At 44.9% G+C, this 22,728-nt stretch overlaps 1 protein-coding gene across 1 annotated transcript in view; it reads right to left on the bottom strand.

Annotated features, from left to right (window-relative positions):
* Nucleotides 1-19,211, bottom strand: part of MRPL32 (mitochondrial ribosomal protein L32) — a 122,925-nt gene extending 103,714 nt beyond the window's left edge. Inside the window, exon 1 of the mRNA XM_086964873.1 lies at nucleotides 19,009-19,211. Coding sequence (XP_086820999.1) covers nucleotides 19,009-19,117 — 109 coding nt within the window. The 5' untranslated portion in view covers nucleotides 19,118-19,211. The remainder of the gene's footprint in view (nucleotides 1-19,008) is intronic.
* Between the last annotated feature and the right edge of the window lie 3,517 nt (nucleotides 19,212-22,728).

Here is a 22,728-nt window from a genome sequence, read left to right as displayed (position 1 = left end):
TCCTTACAAGCTTACACGATCACTCGATATCTTAACGGGTCGGGTGCCACACTCAGCAGTTCGTTGGGACTTATACAAACCATGCTTACACTGAGCTACATAGAACAAACTTCCCTGAGTATCATATGGATATATAATGTCTGTAACGGCTTGAAATGACGTATTCCACATTTGACACGCCTCTTGGGGTGGCCACTACAGACAATTTGAAAATTTTGTCCCTGAATGTAAAAGGATTAAATCAACCCATTAAAAGACAAAAGATACTGGATTATTTGCGCAGGCAAAAAGGGGATATTGTACTACTACAGGAAACCAAACTAGACAGTAAACAATTCTATACGTTAAGAAGCAAACACTATTCTGAGGTAGTAGGTTCTGAGGCGGTGGGAAAAAAGAATTGAGTATTGGTGCTGATAGCGAAAAGATCCAAAGTGGAATTACTCTCTTCATCGGCAGACGAAAGGGGCAGATGGGTTACGGCCAAACTAAGCAGAGATAACACAGAGTTTTATGTCACCAACATTTATGCTCCTTATACTAGTGATTTAAGTTTCTGGGAGGGCCTAGCGAAGCAGGTTGAGAATATTCCAGACTCTGCTATACACATAATGGCTGGGGATTTCAATCTTCCAATGGACCCAATCCTAGATAGAGACTCACGGTGCACCTTCAAATCAAACAAGTCACACAAAGCATTCCTTAACATTTGCCAACGTTTCCACCTAGTTGACACATGGAGATTACAAAACCCCACAGATAGGGATAATACGTTCGACTCCTCCCCACATGATTCCTACTCGCGTATCGATTACATCTTAACCCCTTCCATGCGGCCGCGATTCCCCTGGTGTGCTGTAAACAACACGAACAGGGGCGGGCCGTGACGAACCCCAGCCGTCATCAGCACACGAGCACCGTAGTGCATGACGGCTGGGGTTCGTCATCAGCATGGAAGGGGTTAATCACACAGAATGGGGTTCCGAGAATAGAGGATACATCTATTGAACCAAGAGTTATGTCCGATCATTCATGTATCTCCCTCGCCATTACCAATATTAGGCCCTCTTCACGACAAACATTGTGGCGTTTAAATGACGAAATATTGAATAAAGATCAACACCGGATTGCTATCCAATCTGCCATTCGCTCGTATCTGGTGTTGAATGAAAGGGGGGACACCTCTGATCTTGTATGCTGGGAGGCCTTGGAAAGCATAATCAGGGGGGGTATGCATCAAAATTCGTTCAGCAATGAACAAAGACCATAACACTAAATTGGAAACACTAGAACGAGAGATATCGGAATTAGAAAATAAACATCAAGTAGACATGGACAACGTGACACTCAACACAATGACTAATAAGAAGTATGAATACAATAAACTTGTGAGCGAAAGAGCAGGCGTATGGTTGGACAGAAGACGTAGACTTAAAATCTGTGAATCAAACAAAGCGGGCAAGAGCCTGGCCGCTTACCTAAAATTCAAAGTTCAGAAGAACTCAATCAATATCATTAAGGATACATCGGGGTGGGTCACTCTGAGCCAGACGAAATAGCAGAAGTATTTAAGGACTTCTATGAAACCCTTTATGCCAAAAATGCATCTGTAGAAGAGGGAAAGATTCAGGATTACCTGAGCGAATGTGACTTACCAAAGCTCTCCCCGGAAGAGCAACAGTGTCTTAATGATCCGATCACGGCAATTGAAATAGAGAAAGCGATTAAAGCCTTAAAATGCGGTAAAGCTCCCAGCCCTGATGGCTTCACTGCTAAATTTTACAAAAGTTTTGCCTCTTTTCTGGTGGACCTCCTTCTCCACTTGTTCCGAGAAATAAGCGACACTGGTGAAGTGAAGGGTACTCTGGCTGAGGCTATTATCGCTGTACTCCCAAAAGATGGTAAGGACCCCTCCCTCCCAAAAAAATTATAGACCCATTTCCTTAATTAATCTGGACTGCAAGATCCTAGCCATGATCCTCTCGGCCCGTCTACAGCGAGTTCTTCCTAACTTGATCCACCCTTCTCAAGCAGGATTTCTAAAAAATAGACTATCTAGTGATAATACTAGAGTACTGGTGCATGTGCTGGAAAAGCAAAGCTTCTAGATGCACCCACTGCGGCAATGACGTTAGATGCCGAAAAGGCTTTTGACAAAGTCGACTGGGCCTTTCTCAAAGCAGTGTTGCATAAATTCAACTTAGGGGCAACATTTACGAAACTTGTCATGTCCCGCTACGCCTGTCCCACTGCAAGGGTTAGAGCAGGTGGCTCTTTCTCCTCTTCCTTGTACAAGGCAAGGGTGTCCTCTCTCCCCATCCTTGTTTTTGTTAGCAATTGAACCGTTCCTATATCACATAAGGCATAATGATGCCATTGCCGGTATCCCATTTCAAGATTGCACCATAAAACTAACCGCATAGGCTGACGATGTACTCATTATGTCGGAGAGAGCAGATGAGGCTATTCCGGCGCTCATGCACAACATTGATGAGTTCTCTAGGGTCTCAGGCTACAAGCTGAACAAGGACAAAACGGAGGTCAAACTCCTGTAAAGTATTGGGAATAGTGACATTCTTGGAACTTCCGGCCTCACCTGGCAGCCACAATGTTTTAAGTACTTGGGTCTTAAGTTTTGGGAAAGATTTAATATCAACCTTAAAAATTAATGAGGAACTAACCCTGAAAAAGATATCCACACTATTAGATGGTTGGTCACCCAAGTTTCTCTCTTGGTGGGGCAGAGCAGAGACTCTTAAAATGATGTCAACCCCACTGGTGAACTATCTAGCTAGCATGCTTCCTATGACTTTTACGGACGACTTTATCAAGAAAGTAGATAGGCTGTTTGGTGAGTTTCTGTGGCGAGGGAAGAAAGCCAGGATATCTATGAAAAAGCTGCAAATGGCAAAAGAAAAGGGCAGCCTGGGTCTTCCCTCGTTCAGGAATTACCAGACGGCTTTCCTCTGCAAGCAGGGAGCTCTCTGGCTGGTAGACTCTCCATCCTATGTCCCAGTGTGGTTAGCCATTGAAAAATCTATCATCGCACATGCACCTCTACCAACCCTCCTTAGTATGAACTTAGCACACTTCCCTCATTCCAAATACATCCTGCTGAATACCAGACGAGCCTTACTAAGGCTCGACCAATCCCATAAAACTAACGCTACTATAAAAAAAAAACACTTTTTATGTCACTTTGGAGAAACCCTATGTTCAAATTAGACGGCAAAACCCTTTTTTGGGAATCATGGTCTGAAAAGGGCATTAATATGGTTAAGGACCTCTATGAGGGAGCGCAACCCATTCCTTTCTCGAAATTACAGATGTCATATAACCTGTCCCCCATAGACTTCTACCACTTCCTGAAATTAAAATCCATCATTTCAAAGCGCAACCTCACCACACCTTGGCTTGTGACACACCTACCACATCTCATTCACGCTGGCCACTTCGTGTCTAGAGTCTATAAACTACTCCTCCCTTTGCCCGGGAAATCCCACAGACAGGCGGAAGGCAAATGGGAATCGGAACCCAACATGACAGGGGTGATGTTAGACTGGGATATGATACATAAAACCGCCTTAGCTAACAAAGTGTCCCCAATTCTCTGCCAAACAAAATATATGCTGCTGAACAGAACGTTCTGGACTCCACAAAGGCTATTTAAATGTCACCTGAGAGATACACCTACTTGCTGGAACTGCCAGACAGGGATCGGAGATCTTGCCCATATGCTTTTTCACTGCCTATACTGCAGACATTCTGGGGGAAGATCTTTGATTATATTCACCAAGTCTTTAACATTAATCCCGCAAGGGATTTTGTATATGTTATACTAGGAGCACTAGACCCACAGCTTCATGATACTCATGACCGTCAACTTCTTGATCTGATGCTAAAACTGGCATGCAAGGTTATCTTGTGCAAATGGAAAAGCTCATCAGAGGTCAATTTCAAAATCTGGCAGGAGTGGCTCTTCTTCTTGAGAGGAGCAGACAACCCGGCGCTGCAATCTGCCACATGGCGGCCTTCAAATAAGAAACTATGGAAATCTCTTGATGTAAAGTCTTTTCACTATGATCCCCCCGTGAAGCAACGTATAATGCTGTATTTATTCATGTATGGTCCTTTGCTTGTATAGCTCTGCACCTGATCACACTGTGAATACCATTATTGTTGTTAGCTTGGATGTCATGTATTTGGTCCTTTTATCTTTTATCTTCTTTTTCCTTTAGTTACGTGTAAGTGTCATTTAATAGTATGTTTGAATCAATATATGTAATTGAAGCTTTACTGTATTGTTTTTTCCTTTCCTTTTTCCTAAATTCTCAATAAGAACGATTTGAAATAAAAAAATAAAAATAAAAAATAAAACACACGGCTACGCAGGCACAACTTGGGTGGAGAGGGACCCTAACCCGACTCACCCCACTATGGGATACCAAAAAATTGTGACGCTTGCGTAACAACAAGGGATTCGACCAATGGGACAACATAGGTCTCTCCACGATAGGTGACCTACGGGATAAGGGAAATGTGATTCCGTTTGCCCAACTCCGACAACAATATGACCTTGCCCCCTCTGAGGTCTTCCAATACACACAGGTCAGACATGCACCGCTGGTGGCACTGCAGCAGGGTACGGAGGTCCCTGAGGCTTCCCCACTGGAAGATAGGCTGCTAACAGACTTCCTATAGAAACGCGACCCGTCAGTCACTTACGGCAAATTAATTAATAATCTACCGAACTCTACAACACGGTTGAGAGAAAAATGGGTGGACGACATAGGGGACATAGATGAGTCGGAATGGCAGGAAGAACTGGCCTCTCCCAAAGCGGTAGGGATACCAGCACGGCTTCGGCTAGTTCAATTAAAAATCCTGCACCGCACATACCACACTCGAAGCACCCTGCATAAAATGGGCAGAATACAACACCCATACTGCCTTAGGGGTTGTGGGGAGGAGGGATCCTTCTATCATACACTGTGGGACTGCCCCCGGATAGCTGATTTTTGGAGGAGGATACTGAGAACACTATCACAAGCCACGGCTGTATCAATGGTTCCAGAGCCCCGAAAGTGCCTGCTAAACATATGGGAACCAAATGACCTCACACGCCTGCAGCAAACATGGGTTACGCCGGGATTCATTGTGGCAAAACGCAATATAGCACAGAAATGGGGAGCAGAGGACTTGCCTACACTAACGACCTGGTGTAAAGATATAGATTTAGCCATGATGGCAGAAAGGACGGTCTACATTACTCGGGCTGTCCTCAAAAATTGATCAAAATATGGGCAGCATGGAACATTTATCGGGGAAACATATGTGAGCCTATACCCGAACAGGACGAAGAAAGTTCTGACGAAGATCTATGAGAAATGTGGGGGCGAGTTGTTAAATCCAATGTTTACAGTCTTATTTGCAGCCGACCGGGCTACTGTGCAATTTATTGCTGATTATCTAAACTAAATGTACACGATAATTGTCATAATTGATATTTTATGTTTTGATTTATTTGCCACTGTTCAGAATGCAAATAATAAAAACTGATTTTTTCACCCAAAAAAAATTTCTTGTGGCGATAGCTGGAAAATGTTGTATTCATACAGGATGGACAACGAATACAGCCGCTCCTCGGGACCAGCTTTACAAGAGGTTTTGGATACACAGAGTAAAGCAGATGCATTTTTAATTATAGAAACAGTACATGTGTGGGCTCTACACACAAATTATTACTCTAGCAGTTAGAAAGCACAGTGATAAAAAGGGAGTGTTTCAGGTGCTTCCAAGATCGACAAAAACATTATTTGTTGAGTAACATTTTGAATGTGCAGTTTTCTTTCTCATGACACATTTGCGTGTTCTACAGTGCTTGAATCCATCCGGTTTCAAGATAAACAAGCACTAGCATAGCCAATAGGTCTCACCTTTGTGACCTTATAAGTGTTTAGCCATGCAACAGTTGATGTTGTTGCACCATGGATATTGTGCTGCATAACTAAATACTTATAAGGTCCCAAACGAGAGACCTAGCCGGCTATGCCAATGCTTGTTATTATTATTGCTTCTTTGTGTTCTCCCATTGCTTTTGCTGACGCTTTTTATTATTAGTAGTTTCTCGTGTTCTCTCATTGCTTTGGTGAAGCTTTTTGCATTTGGCTGCCCCTTGAATAATGCTTCTTCCGTAAAACTTCTAAGATGGCGGCATGCCGTATGTTTCTGTCTCGTTCCGGTGACTATTCCACAGCAGGATGGTACCCTTCAAGGGCACAGCAGCATGGGCATAGCAGAGCCTCTTTCACTACGACTCCTGGCGGGGTGCCAGGTATCCAAAGCCCAGGCATGCGAGCTACGATTTCCTCATGGGGTGGTACCAACCCCCAGTGTTTATGCCCGTGGTTACACGAAGGATTAATGGTGCTTCAGCTACAGCCGCTTGGCTGCTGCATCTACCTAGGGAACACTTACCAGACCCTCCAGGATATCGCGATTTCGCGATTTACCGCGAAATCGGCACTTTTTAAAAAATGCCGCGATTTTTACAAAAATGCCCGCGAAATCGGCATTTTTGTAGAAATCGCGGCATTTTTCGCGATATCCTGGGGGGTCTGCTTTATCCAAAGACATGCACCGGTTGCCCCACACCTGTAGATGATCTACAGACAATGGGGTCAGAGGGTTAAAGCAGCTCGGCTGCAGCTGGCAGTGTGAAGGTCTAGCCTCTTTGTCATTCAGAGCTGCCCGGGACTGCGCTCGTTCGCACCTCTTCCTGGCCCACAAGAATGACAATGGGAGCCCTCACCTTGCACATCAACAGGAGGGGAGGGGGGGATGGGTTGTTGTCACAGAGGATGGAGCAGGAATCGGACAGAGCTGTTCTCCTTCGAGTGTAATGTGAAAGGGTTTGCAATGACAGGAATAGGAACTTCGAGTCTTAGGCCTGTGAGAAGGCTCATTTACTGACCTGGCAAATTTAAACACAGTCAGCAAGTCAATTTGGGAGAGAAACGGAGAACAATTTAAATTGAAAACAAAAGACACGCTACCTTAAATCTGTTAATATATTTTTTTTTAACTCGAATCTTGCATTGCTGAGAGATTATCTGCAGCATGCACACCCGGAACTGTCTATGTGCTTGCACTTCTATTCTAATGTGAATTGTATTAGCAAAATGTCTGACCTTGCTTTAAAGATGTTGCACTAAGTGCTCCATCCATGTACGATTTTTAGCATTGGATCGTAGCAAGCTTCTCCTTAAAGCTGAAGTTTAGTGCAAAAACGCTGGGCTCTCTATGAGCATACTATGAAATCATGGTTTTATTCTATAGATTAAAGAATTAGCAGAGTATCAATTTTCCGATTTAAAAAAAGGACTACAGGCCATAGAAGGCAAACAAGCAATGGCACCTTTCTGTACTCCAGGATATGGGTTGAATGGATGAATGAAAGATTGAATAAATGGATAATGAGAGAGGATGGATGGATTGATGAGAGGGGAAGGATGGAGAGAAAATTTAAATAGCTGGATGTATGGGTGGAAGGGTAGCTGGATGATGGATGATGGATGAGGGGAAAGATGGATGAGGGGAAGGATGGATGATGGATGAAAGGAAGGATGGATGAGGGGAAGGATGGATGGATGAAGGGAAGGATGGATGAGAGGAAGGATGGATGGATGAGGGGATGGATAGAGGGGAAGGATGGATGGATGGATGGGTGGTTGAAAGGATGGATGGATGATGAGGGGAAGGATGGATGATGAGGGGAAGGATGGATGGATGATGAGGGGATGGATGGATGTTTGATGAGGGGGTGGGTGAAAGGATGGATGATGAGGGGAAGGGTGGATGGATGGATGGATGATGAGGGAATGGATGGATGATGAGGGGGTGGGTGAAAGGATGGATGGATGGATGATGAGGGGAAGGATGGATGGATGATGAGGGGAAGGATGGATGGATGAAGAGTGGGTGGATAGATGGATGGAACGGGCATCCGGTGGGATATCAGGTTGTGTTCAAAATACACTGTACTATTTAACGTGCTTACTAATAAAAGGGGCGATAGGTATAGCCATCATTAGTGCAGCAGGTACAGTGGCACCAAGCGCAAAAAAGCAGCGCAAGGGGCTTGTAAATCTGCCCCAAAGTGTCTACATTGTAAAGAAACCAAATATACATAGCTTCATGTTGTTAAATAACTAAAAAAAACAAGATATCTGTGTTTGTTGTAGGAAAAATGGCCACATAAAATGCCGCAAAATTGCCGCTAAATTTCCATATTTGTGCCGCTAAATTTCCATTTTTGTGCCGCTAAATTTGCTATTCCATGCCGCTATATCCTGGGGGGTCTGACTTACCATCTGGCCATGCAATGCTGAAACACATTGACAAATTGAATAACTCTTGCATTGCTGAGACCTATTGGCGTTGACAATGCTTGTTTTTAACTCGAATTTTGTTAGAACAATTGCTTCCTTGGAATATCAAGGTGATGTAGTAACTGCAAGCTGGGTATCCTTGCACACATCACAGTTGTGAGGTACTTTTGACATCTGGCGGCCAAGTGACATACCTAACAAACCCACAACCAATTTGGACCAATATGATCTGTAATCATCTTCTACAATTATTCAAGTGTTTGTTTTGGATCTAAATATTTAAACGTAGATATTCCTATAGATGTGCAATCAACACTGGAGTATTGTGCACATGCATTTCATTCTTGCAAAGCTTCGCTAAAGGGATTCAACTTGCCCTTCACTGGTGAGAGAAAAGCAACTGGGGTTGATCATATTTTCATGGGGTGTGGCCTATCTATTCAGGTTGGAGTGGCCCTTTTAGGGCTGGGTCAGTGCTCATTTTAACTGATCACCATTTGTGCAAAGTACTTTGAGTTCCTTCAATCACGTTTGTGCTGCCTAACGTAAATTGATCACATTAGATTAACGTTGTGGCTTCAAGCAGTGTTTGGAATGCTGAAATGGTACTGTTTTTCTCACCTAGCAGTGAACAATCCATTAAAGAGCATGTAGTGAAATCACAGCAAGTAGGTTGGGTGACAGCAGTCTAAAGGCTCATCGTATACCTTCAAGTATACTGCAGAAAAAGTTCAGAGTCCAGCTATGAGGCAAGTCCATCAATAGGATCAGTGAAATGATGACCGGACAGGAGCAGGCAAGAGCATTGGAAAGATCATTTAAGGGTGCCAAAGGTTGAATTGAACCAGGCAGCCCTATTCAGTATATTATAAAAGCCACTCATATTGTGTGTTAGATTTTTAATTACATTAACATTAACCAAAGTAAAACGTGTGTTTTGGTACAATTGCAAAGAAGGTAGTCTGGATAGTATCAAGCCTCCAGTTGTGGCATAAAATGCTAGCAATTCTGTAATTTTCCAAGCTTGCCCAGGTATTACCAGACTAAACGGAGGCTGCTTGTGCCTGCCACTCCCAACTGACACTACTGTTACGCATTCCAGTGACTGCCGATTGCGTGTAGTGTGATGCTCTCCTTGTCTTGTGAGAACAATCAAAGTCTAAATGCAGGGTCTCCCAACCTTTTCTGTACTAAGAACTACTTGTTCTCAATTAAAGTCATACAGAGTTACTAATATTAGTGTGGTAATAGTGACCACATCAGACAAGCTTAAATTAGTGGGCACTCCATGTAAGATTACCGCGGTAATTATTTCAAGGTTGCCAGCAGTAATGTGAAAAAAAGGCTTTATCGATTTGGAATGCCTCTCAGCAGTTAATACATGACGGCCATAGCTGCAATGCTCCTGTCATCAAAGTAACGTTAACACTAAGAAACTCCAACCTCATGTTTTACCACTCAAATATCCACTTTTAATATATTTTTCAAATCAAACCATTTTTCTTCAAACATCAGCATACACATTCTGAAATGCAGACATTTTTGGATCAACGTTTTTCAATTTTGAATTTTGGATCACATATTCAGCCTAGCAAAAGCTTCGAATTTAGTAGCCTGTGCTGCACAGTAGAGCTATTTCCAGGCATGTGGAGCGCTACTTCTTTCAGAAGCCCGACGAGAATAGTTCATCAAGGTGCAGACTGGAAATAAAGACCTATTAGTCAAGTGCCAACTAGGACTGTTTCAGTGTTTTACCACCACGGCTATTTAGATTTGTACATACAAGGAAAGCTGTAAAAAATATGGTTCTCAACCTGTAGGCTCATGTGGTCTTTGAATTATAGTAAATTATATCATCATAAAACTGGTACTCTGGGCTAAATTAAGTTATGTCTTTCTAACTCTTTAGTGTTGTCCTTACTCTGGATGCTTTGAGACATGTACAGATCAAGGTTACTTTCGGTGCTGCCTCTCTGGTGCAGGGGTATCTAATGTAAGCCCAGCAGGGTCTGATCATCCTGGATTTTCAGGCTATCCCTGTAAGATACATTTACATAGACTGAATCTGAATCCATCTAATTTACATATCAGTAGTTCTGCTGAAAATCTGCAAGGGATCTGGGCCCCAAGCTGGACATGCTTGTCTAGAGGCATGCCTAGTGATATAGTGCTAGTAAAGGTCAATGCTCACTGCTCTCTGTATTAGTAGCCTAAACAACATTTTGCAAGGCTGGCCTTTCTCAGACCCCTTTCTACAGGTGACCATTACCACAGCCGCCTCCCTCTCAGGCTGGGATGCTCATCTCAACAACATGACTGGATAGGGAATGTGGCCCCTCAATACAATGGTTGAGCCATCATCTACCTGAATTACATTACCGCCATGTACTTCTGAAACATGATGGCATGCACACTTCCCAGCTATCAACACTAGTGCAGGTGATTTAGCATTTGGCTATCTGCCACAACATATAACCCTAAACAGACACCTTACGGGGTGGGCAGCAACTTTGCAGACCTGCTCAGCATGATCCATCAAGTCCTACATAGGTACTTCCAGTGTTGGGCACTCAACAAATAGTCATATTTACCAACCTAAAAATGCAAAATGCCCAAACTGTGCCTCCAGGTACCCACACCCACAGCCAATGGGCATCCTTAACTGTTGTCCTGCTGGCTTCCACTTGAGCCAGCACCCCTGATACTCCATGCTCCCAAACCAAGCAGCCACAAACCTCACCCAATGGCTCACCCATAGCGCCGACGAATTTGCACCCTTGAAAAACCATCTTATCAAGCAAGGTAGCAAAAAAGCCCCCTGGTTCAACGATGACCTTAAGAAATCAAAGAAGCTCTGTCGTACTCTCGAGAAAACCTGGAGAAAAAATCCAACCACTGATAACCTAACCACCTTCAAGAACGCCACCCGCAAACACCACCAACTAATCCGATCCACCAAGAAATCAGCATTCAAGGATCGACTTGACAACAATGCACCAAACAGCAAAGAACTATTCAACATCGTCAAAGAATTTACTAACCCCACCGTCGGCACCAACGACATTTCTCCCTCCCAAGACCTTTGCGACTCTCTATCCTCATTCTTCCATAACAAAATCGCCGAAATACATAACAGCTTTGAAAACCAGTTCGAAGACATGTCCACTCCACCCATTCCCGAACCAACACCGCCCGCTAACAACGTTTGCGCCTGGAACCCAATCACCACTGAAGACACCATCCGACTGATGAACTCCGGCCACTCAGGATCGCCAACCGACCCTTGTCCCCACCACATTTTCAACAAAGCAGGCTCCATCATCGCACCCCATCTCCGCGATGTCATCCACTGTTCCTTCAACTCCGCTACCTTCCCGGAAATCTGGAAACATGCTGAACTCAGCGCCCTTCTGAAGAAACCCACAGCAGACCCCTCCGAACTTAAGAACTACCGCCCCATCTTGCTCCTCCCATTCCCAGCCAAAGTCATTGAGAAAGCAGTCAACAGTCAACTCGCCGCCTTCCTCGAATCCAACAAATTCCTCGACCCTTCACAGAACGGCTTTCGAGCCAAACACAGCACCAAAACCGCCCTCTTCGCAGCAACAGACGACATTCGAACACTACTGGACAACGGAAAAACAGTTGCCCTCTTCTTACTGGACCTCTCCGCAGCCTTCCACACAGTCTGTCATAGCACCCTCATACAACGACTCAGCAACATCGGAATACAAGGAAAAGCATTGGAATGGATCATATCCGGAAGAACCCAGAGAGTCCGCCTGCCCCCCTTCAAATCAGAGGCCACCGAAGTCATTTGCGGCGTACCACAAGGATCATCACTCAGTCCCACCCTCTTCAACGTATACATGAGTCCCCTCGCTTCCATCGCACGCCAACACAACCTCAACATCATCTCCTACGCAGACGACACCCAGCTGATCCTCTCCCTCACCAAAGACCCGAACACCGCCGAAACCAACCTACACGAAGGAATGAAAGAAGTAGCAGAGTGGATGAAGAACAGCCGTTTAAAACTGAACTCGGACAAAACGGAAGTCCTCATCTTAGGCTCATCCCCCTCGGCCTGGGATGACTCTTGGTGGCCACAAGCCCTGGGAACTGCACCCACACCAAAGGATCACGCACGTAACCTGGGCTTCATCCTGGACTCCTCCCTCTCGATGACCAGACAAGCCAATGCCGTCTCATCATCCTGCTTCAACATCCTACGCATGCTCAAAAAAGTCTTCCATTGGATCCCCACTAAAACAAGAAAGACGGTCACCCACGCACTGGTCACCAGCCGGCTGGATTACGGAAACACCCTTTACGCCGGAACCACAGCCAAACTACAGAAAAAACTTCAACGCATCCAAAACGCATCAGCCAGACTCATACTGGACATCCCTCGTCAAGCTCACATTTCCGGTCATCTAAAAGTTCTCCACTGGCTCCCCGTAAACAAGAGAATAACGTTCCGTCTCCTCACCCACGCACACAAAGCCCTCTATGACCTAGGATCCGAATGCCTCAACACAAGACTGTCCTACTACACCCCCACCCGCCAACTACGATCATCCAATCAAGCCCTCGCCGCAATTCCGCGCATCCACAGATCCACCATGGGGGGTAGATCCTTCTCTTACTTAGCGGCCAAGACCTGGAATTCCCTCCCCACCCACCTCCGCCTTACTCAGAAGCACCTCTCCTTCAGAAAGCAACTAAAAACCTGGATATTCGATAAGTAATTTCACCCGCCTCCCAAGCGCTTTGAGACCCTCTGGGTGAGTAGTGCGCTATACAAATTTCTGAACTTGAACTTGAGATGTTCATCTGCATTCACAAGAAGCTTCTGCTCAGACCGGACCTTCTCATGGAGAGCCAAAGCCAAATCGGACACCCTCACCCCAGACAGCTTAACCTAGCAATCTGTCACCTGAGAGGTTTGTTTTTGCTTCCCCAGAAATGCATGACCATTTTGCGAGAAGCATGTAGACTCCGTACACAAACCTGCTAATCTGCAAAGGGGAAAAGGTTTGTTCACTACTGTATTTCCAAAGGCCTGCCCCCCCTATTGCATAACTTTCAGGACATCATCTACCTTTTACATCTGAAAACGTCTGGCCTTCTCTACACATCAATATGCCTAAAACCTAGGTGCTGTTGCATTTTATGTGCAAAACAAAGAACTTTCATCTCTATTTAGGATTCCACTAATCAAGGCTTGGAGGGTTTTAAGAGGTTCATACCTTGTGGAATACTTCTGCTACCATGTGGATCCTCAGTGTAGTCCTTAAGAGGCAACCCTTTGAACCTCAACACTCAGAACCCCTTCCCTTTCATGGAAGGTAGCTTAAAGTGGCCATTACTTCCCTCAGAAGTATTAGTGAGCCACAAGGACTCAACTTACCAAGAACCTTTCATCCAGGTTCCCAAGGATAGGGCAGATCTTTGAAGCAATCGTATGTTCCTACCCAAGGTAGTATGACCATGTCACTTTAATAAGATTTTTCCGCAGCTAGATTCAGTAGCAGCAAGCCCAGCACATGTTGGATGTCAAAAGAGCACTTGCGTATTATATCGAAATGACCAAGCCCTTTCAGTAGTCTGAACAGCTTGTCTTCTTTGCAAGGCCTCACAGAGGTCATCCCATCTCTAAAGCAGCCATAGCTAGATGGATAGTACAGTGCATCCAACCCTGCTACCACAAAGCTAAGAGGGTTTTACCTGTGCTGCCTTGGGTGCACTCTACCCATAACAAAGGACAGCCATAGCTTTCTTAGGTAACATCCCCCTATCTGATATCTGCAACACAGCCACTTGGTCAACATCACACACCTTTACTAAGGACTACGGGCAGCTCAGGTTTGGAATAGCGATGCCTTCCCGCAGGGCCAGTGCTGCGGCTGCTTGGCATGCAGGGCCACGGCTGCCTTGAACTTCAGGTATTGGTTTTCATTGGCTTTCCGTCTGCCCTACTAGAGGCAGCCAGGTATCAATGAAGCTGCGGCAGGGGAAGCGTTCACACAAGAACAGATGAGATGTCCTGCCTCCTCTACTGCAGAGGCGGGAGCCCCTCACCTGGGCTCGGCGTGGGGCAGCGACCACCGGGGCACACCTCCGAGCTGAGTTTACCCGCTGTTGCCCTGTTGTACATCTGCGCCTTGCTTCTCAAAGACATCCTGGAGCTATTTGATTCCCTCAACAGGGAGAAGATCCAGTTTATCCGCTCGGAGGGGATGTCAGGCTTGGTGCATCTGTCAGGGGATGCGGACCTCGTGATGCTGTCAAGGTAGGTGAGCTCTGCTTCTCTGACTAGAGGAATTCACTTCAGCTTTTGGTTTTATCAAGCCTTCCCCGGGGATCAGCTGCATACCCTGTGTTACAATAGTCTCTCTCTATTTTCTCTCAGAGGTTTGCTGATCCCAGCACCAAACTCTGCATCTCATTGCAGAAGCACACTTGGCGCCCCTCATTCGTGGTTAGTGTTTGGTATTTGAGGGCGCACTTGACTTAGCTTCATCGCACAACTCTAAACTAATGCACAGATTTACACAAGTGCCACAAAGTGGCAGATGCTGTAGCGCTGATCAACTTTTAAGTGCGACTGCCTCACCAAAGTCGCTTTACGTCACGGAGCACCAACTCCCCTACTGTCAGTGCACAACACTACTAAAATAACAAGCATGGCACAGCTCTGGTAAACGCCTAGCGCCAAATGAAAGTAAGCTCAAACAAGGAACAGATATCCCTATATGTAGCATGTAATTTAAAGGAAATTACAATTTTTGAGGTGGTTTACCCTGGGACAGTTGGCCTCCCTTTGAAATTTATTATTATTATTATTATTGCATTTCTTATATAGCGCCAGAATCGACCCCCGAAGGGGTATCTCCGCGCTTGCCTTGGGAACCCGTCCTGGTTTTTCCCTGTGAGATAGCCCCTACAGGGCATCCCCAAGGTGAAAGCCAGGCATCCCGCCGCGGGGGGCCGTTGTGGAGATTAAGCAAGCTTAATGCCCAGAGTTGCAGAGCGTGAACCCATGATTAGGTCAGGCACCGAAGCGAGAATTATCGAGTCCGTGGACATTTGAGCTCAACACCCTGCCGCGTCGGGAATCGAACCCTGGTCCCGGGTCTGACCTCTGCTTCAGGGTCTGCCTGCTCTAACCAGTGAGCCACACTTCACTTCACTTTTCAAGTGCAAGTCTTGTGCATGTCATCATGGTGAGAAAATAGCTTGTTAGCACCAGTGCTGCCAATAGTTTAATCAGAGTGCAACTCTTGCTATTGTGCTGCTCTATTTTTCCCCATTCATGCGGAATACTGTTGTACATTTTCACACATGAAAGTTGGTAAATCAAACCCAAACGTTGCACAGGCTTTCAAGGCAAGATTAAATAGATCGCAGCAGCCTTGGGCTCGAAGTTAAAAAAAGTTTGACGAGAGGCAGCAGGGGGAGGGGATAGAGAAGGGGGCATCCGGCTGTTTCCCTTGTGGGAGCGAGCAGGAACCATCTGTTAATTACAAACAGATGGTTTGAAAGCTCGCTCCCGCAAGGCCAAACGTGCATGCGTTGCCATTCAAAGCAATGCAACGCGTGCACATTTTTGGCAGCACAATGGAATTGATTTCTATAGGTCTTTTCCTATGCAGCGCATGCGTGCTGAGTAGTCGAGACCTAAAAAAAATGCGACATAAGTTGCCTTTCCTTGCAACATAACTTGGTCTAGCCTGCCGTATAATTTGGCTCTTTATTCCCACATAACCGGTTTCAGGCCCCATTTTGACAATAAGTCGTTCTTTGGTTTAGTTATTCTGATATCTGCCCTAATTCTTCTAACAAATGCCAGTGTTTCAGGACCATTTGTCTTATTTTGTGCCCTCTTGTAGGAGTGTTTTAGTAATTTTTTGGGGTATCCCCTCTGCTGTAACTCATGGCCAACATTTTTGTGATGAGTTACAGCAGAGGGGATACCCCAAAAAATTACTAAAACACTCCTACAAGAGGGCACGATACACACCCAGAGAATGCCTCTTTGAAACTAAAAACAAGCGTGAATTAGAGAGTTTGGTCTGCGTCACGACATTTTGTGCTGAAACTCACAAAATAAGACAAATGGTCCTGAAACACTGGCATTTGTTAGAAGAATTAGAAATACCCTTCCCCCGTCCAATATTTGCTTTCAGAAAAAACCAAAATATTGGCCAACAACTAGTTCGGGCAGATATCAGAATAACTAAACCAAAGAACGACTTATTGTCAAAATGGGGCCTGAAACCGGTTGAGGGACATCACAGATGCGGGAATTGCGTCGCATGTGACACAACTATAGAAGGGAAAATCTTCCAACACATGACCACAACGTGGACCCACTCTAATTTCACTAATTGTAGAACCAAAAATGTGGTCTATGCCATTGTTTGTTCCTGCCCGAAAATCTACATTGGAAAGACAAATCAGCAGGTAAATACACGCATGACGCAACATAGGTCACGCATCAAGAACAAAGTACTCACAGCGCCACTTGTCCAACATTTCATTGACAATAGCCATGGGGAAAATGAGTTCAAATGGACGGTGCTGTTCAATCTGATTCAATTGAATTCTGGCACTAACAGTGAACAAATGCTTCTAAAAAAAGAAGCATACCTGATACTAAAATTCAATAGCACACAAACGGGCCTTAATTCACTATCAGAAGTTTCTCGTTTGTAAAATGTTTTTCAGAGTCACTACAATGACCATAATGCCTAGCGGTAGGTAGCCATCAAGTAGGAACCTCACATGGGGTTTGTGCACCAATGGGTTCGCATTTCCTGATGTACTAGTTGGAGAGGAAGGTTAGTACCTGTGCGCCACAACCTGTTACTGAGAAGGGTTAGTTTGTGCGCTTAGCGCTAAACAATATACTTTAACTTTCCCCAGAAACCAGCGTGATTAATACCGACATTTTGGCACGCCGTGCAAAGGTCCCGGCTCACCGCCCGCGCGATAACAAAGGAGCTACGGGCTGGCCGAGCAGCTACTCTTCTGCTCGAAAACATAACTGTCAGGTATGTTTGAACTTCCACCTACCGTAGAACTTGTAAAATTGCTACGATCAATTCACATGTACTTAGTGCCGCTCGTATTTATACGTTCCAGGCTGCAGCAGCTCTGCCTGGAAAACGGAAATAAGTACAGCGCTCAAGAAAACAGTAGCTTCACTGCTTGTCATATCGAAAGGTAGGACTTTTACGCTTTGAGGGGTTGGAGCCACATGTACTGCGTGTCTCTGGATGGCCGTTAACCATCACATATTCTTTTAACAGAACCTCTGTCTAAACTAAAGCCCTCACCTGAAAAATGGCACCGCGGGACCGCGTCTTCCATTTCTAAGGTAAAATCTGTGATAATCTCTTCAGCTAGGGGATAAAAACGGTTTGATGAATAGTGGCTAAAGCAAGCTTCCTCTCTCTTTTCCAGAATCTACATTTAAAGAGCCCTGAGGAGAATCTGAGCTTTGACTCAGATTCGGCAAATAACAGCAAAATAGGCATCCCTGGTTTAACATTCTTATGTTATTGATTCACTAATTTGAACCAACTGTTGAATCTGAAATTTATTTCCTTGTTGCCTTTTTTGTTGTTCGACCCTGTTTGGGCGTCATAATAATTTGATTCTCCACAAAGAATAATTATTTGTGGTTGTTTAATTGATATTCTTTCTCAAAAGAAGCTTGTATATATAGTATGTATAGATTTTGTGGATTATTTGTGTATATGTCAGTTGTCATAGTGGTATGAAAGTTGTATGCATGTGAGCTGTAAATATTGTAAATGTTAGTATTTTAGTGCCTTTTCTCACCTATGAAAAAATGCTTCTATAAAAAGACTGAAAACTTATGAAAAGGGTAAAATAAATTCACCCATACAAACAAAATATTTTGTCTGTTTGTATTCACAAAAATTGTGAGAAAAAGTGGTTTGAGGGCTAGCATATTCACTTTTCCAGTAATGCATTAGTATGCCATTATTATTGATTGCCAATGCCAAGCTAGGGGCCAATTGGCACGGGCTGGCTTAAAAGAAAGATGGTCTGATGCACCGTCATGAATGATCAGATTAATTAGATCATATTCAGACCCGCTGCAGTGCCAGCCTGCCCTCTTCAACTTACAACAGCAGTCTGTCTCCAGGCAGTGCCCTTCCAATTCAGGTGCTTTTCAGTGGTTTTAAGTTCTTCTTAGAGTTTCTTGTTGCTCAAATGGATACAATTTCTGCTATTTATATGTTACCCTTGTCTTCATTGCTTGATTTTGCTTGCGAGAAAGTGTCACTCCTAGTGGTCGAAATGTCACTCATAATCACAATGAAATTATGAAAATGTCACTCACAGCAATCTGAAACCTTGGCAGCTATGCAGTTATGTCGTTTTCACTTTGCAGATACAATTCTCATTCCACACGTTATTTGAATAAGATAATTAAAAGGTAAAACTTACATCGTGATCATCACAAAAGTGAAGAGTCCAACTGGAAAGAGACTTCGACCAACGTGGTCAATAAAGTCGAGCAATCATGTTAATCGGTTTAGGTCCAGATGATTGCCCATCACACAGACTACACACTCACCAGGTGGTCGGTGCAGACCCAGGACCTGCAAGATCCGCAGTTCAGCCTCCAGCGCGCCCCGCCACACAGCTCTGAGAAACAAAACAGAAAGCGAAGGTACGGGAGCCATCCTCCTGCAACTGCCTGAACTCGGCGTGTGCCCTTGGATAATGCATCCAGCAACCCACGCCACTGACAAGCAGGGTAGACACAAAAAGAGGACTCAGCCCAGGAAGTGGCTACATCGGTAAAATCAGACTCCTGGGACGTGGCAACTGAAGAAGGACTTCATTTGACAATGTCCTGGAGTAAGTGTCACGTGATATCGCTTCCGTTTTGTCTTCCGATACAACCCGGTGCACTGAAGAACAGCATTGGTTCCATTAATATTTGCTCACAATCGCTACTACAGCATCAGGGGATTCCTGTCCTGCCAGCTAAAAATATATTTATCCATGTGAGGAGGGGGCTGGTCACTAGTATCGAGACCTAAGTGATACTTTTCCCCACTACCTCTATGTTGTCTACCTGCTATAGAGTCAAATTCTGGGTAAAGACACTCAAAATTCCGGATAAAAGATCCATTTAATTAATGGACACGTATGGGTAAGTCTGGAAATAATACAACAGTATGTAAATAGACTGCAGAGACAAGTGATAGCGCGGTAAGAGTCTAATTATAGCCACCAGTACCAGTGCTTGAAATGGAAGTGTAGGTATTCTGTACCAGAGTACCTGCTTGTTTCAGAGAAGTTCTGGTACTCTCTAATTAAAAGTATTGCCTCTAATTTAAACAGTGCTGGCACTCTCAGTCTAAAAATAAAAAAAGTGCTGGTACTCTGTACTGGAAAGAACCAGCCCATTTGAAGCACTGGTCAGTACCAGTTCTACCTTTTTACCTACAAGAATGGACTACACCTTCATGCTATGTTTTTCTTCTTCTGCGCGACGACAGGTCTTTGCCACTGTATATGAATGAAAAACCAGCTCAAATCAAACTAATCATTGATATCAATTACATTTAAGTTCAGTCAATGATGCGAGTTTTAGGAAAGTTTCAAAGCTTTACTTCTCAATAAAATATGAGCAAATTCTTTTTATTTGTTTTTTATTCAATTATCAAATTGTAATTGCTTACATCCCCAGACAAGACATTGAAACACTTTTCTGCGAGTAGCATGCTACTCTGGAACCCAAAAAGTATTAGTGGTGAATTAGGATAGGGAGAAAGGAAATTTATTTGAGCGGTGCACATGTGAGTTTATTATTTGGATTGAAAAAGGACAGTGGAGGGATAGAAGAGGGAAGGGGTTGCATTTATATAGCGCTTGCTACCTCTGATGAGGTGTCAAAGCGTTTTTCGGCAGGTAATATGCTACTCCGGAACCCAAAAAGATTTAAGGTGGAATTAGTATAGGGAAAAATTAAAATAATTTGGGCAGTGGACAGGAGTCTGTTAGTTGGTCTGAAAAGGATAGTGGAGGGATAGAAAAGGAAAGGTATAAAAACTGTTTTTGGAGATCATAGCAGAAGAAGGAGGTTTAGGATGAGCAAAGGTGAGTTAGAGCGGGAAGACTCAGAGGGAAGGGTTTAGAAAGCTTGTTTGGAATATCTGAATAGTAAAAGAGGTTTGAGATGATGCAAAGAGGGGTAGAGGATGGATGACTCTAGAAAGGGTGATTTTGGGGATTATAGTAGTAGATAGGGGTTTGAGATGAGACGGAGAGTGGAGGTCGAGGATATATTGAGAGAGGTATGGGGTGAGGTATAGGGTAGTGCATTGGAGAAGCTAAATTGGAAGTAAATTAACCCCTTCCATGCTCATGACGAGCTCAGCTCGTCATGCAGCACAGTGCTCCTGAGCTCATGACGAGCTGAGCTCGTCATGACCACACCCGTTTTCATTGCTGTCCAGCACAGCAGGGGAAAACTCTCTAGCATGGATGTGGTTAAGAAATATATAGATACAAAGGCACATGGATGGTATATATGTATAAGGAAGTTAATCTATGTAGATTCAGGTTGTATTTAATAAACTCAGACTTTCAAGTGTTACTATAATTTAAGCAAATAAATGTGTTTTATAATACATTTTTGGATTTTTTTGTAATTCTATTATGAAGCAATTGTAGATAAATACTTCTGATAAAAATGTACTTATTTATTCAGTGACCTATATACATGTTAAACATAGAATAATATAAACATAAGTAATACATTCTGTGTGAGAAAGTGCCATCTTTCTTGCACTGGTATGCCCCCACTTTTTCTGAACTACTGATATGCTTTGAATTAGTGTGCCCTGGGTCCCTGCCAACCAGGTACCCAGGGCCTGTGTTCCTTCCCTAAAAGCTGTGTTGAAACTAAAACCCAATTGGCATCTCTGGCCACCTGTTCACCCTTGTTGTAAAGGGTACCCTAGGTACCCAGGGCATGGTGACCAGAGAAGACCCCTGAGGACTGCAGCACTTATTGTGCCACCCTCAGTAGCCCTGTACCCTGACACCCACACACTGCCTTCGCAGGCTGAGTGTCTAGGTACAGAGCTAACCCAAGAGTCGACATGGCACACAACCCTGTGTGCCATGCCCACAGAACCCATGGCCCTGGCATACTTTTAGTCACCCCTCTAGCTGGGTGCCCTATGCCAGAGGTGTGGGCACAGGTACATGAGCCCTCTGCCCCTACAGTTCCCTGTGCCATTCCTGGGCTCTGTAAGTGCAGTGATGCCATTAAGAGTTTATGGTGCTGGGAGATTGTCATTACGAACTCCACAGCACCATAATGGCTACACTGAAGAATGACAAGTTTGGAACCAAACTTCTTAGCATATTAAACCAGCACTGATGCCAGTGTGGGATTTCATGTAAAATGCACCCGAGGGCATCTTAAAGATGCCCTCTGACAACCTAACCAACAATCCACGTCTGGGCTGAGTGGCTGCAGAGGCTGCCACACAGCAGACATGTTGCTGGACCCCTGGGTGGAGAGCCCCCCGCTCTCCTGGGCCTGCAGCAATGCACATCCTGGGCGAGGTGCAAAGTCTCCTCCCCCAGGATGGGCAGGGGAAGCTTCAAAGGCATGCCGCCTCTGTGAGCTTCTCCAGACCATTTGCTGTGCCCAGCAACTGGCCCCCACCAGTTCTGACCCCCACTGTGGCGGAAAGACTGTCTGGAAAAACTTCGTCAGGAAGAAGGGTGTGCCAGCCTGTGCCAACCCCACCCCTCAGGTGGGGGAGACGAGGTGAAGCACGGCCCCGGGCTCTGACCATCTTGAAGATGGGGAGCCCTGCCCCATCCCAGCTAGGCTCCTACCCCCGCCCACAGTTGAGGAGCAGGCTAGGGGGTGTACCAACGCCAGGACAGGGACCTATTGGTCCCTTCCCTTGCCATACCTGTAATGACCCTAAATTCAGTATTTAGGGGCTCCCTGAACCTTCCTTCCTCAGATCCTGATACCAAAAGAAGAAAGAAGATCAAGAAGAAGAAGACCCGCCGCGCAGATGCTAACAACAGGACGACAACAACTGACTTGGCCCCAGCCCTACCGGCCTGTCGATCCTGGAACCTGCTCCTGCCTAAATCCCGGTGACTCCTGTGGACAGCAACCTTGGGACACCCAGAGGACCTGCCTGCCTTAACCCTCTTAAAGACTGGATCTTCCATCAGCAGAGGCTCTGCTGCAACATCCCCCTGGTGCCAGCCAGGAAGCTCCGGACCAGCCGACTCTGCACCCGCCGAG

This window comes from Lissotriton vulgaris, chromosome 4_1 (assembly GCF_964263255.1).
Source record: "Lissotriton vulgaris chromosome 4_1, aLisVul1.2, whole genome shotgun sequence".
NCBI lineage: Eukaryota > Metazoa > Chordata > Amphibia > Caudata > Salamandridae > Lissotriton > Lissotriton vulgaris.
This window is presented reverse-complemented; position numbering and strand designations above follow the sequence as displayed.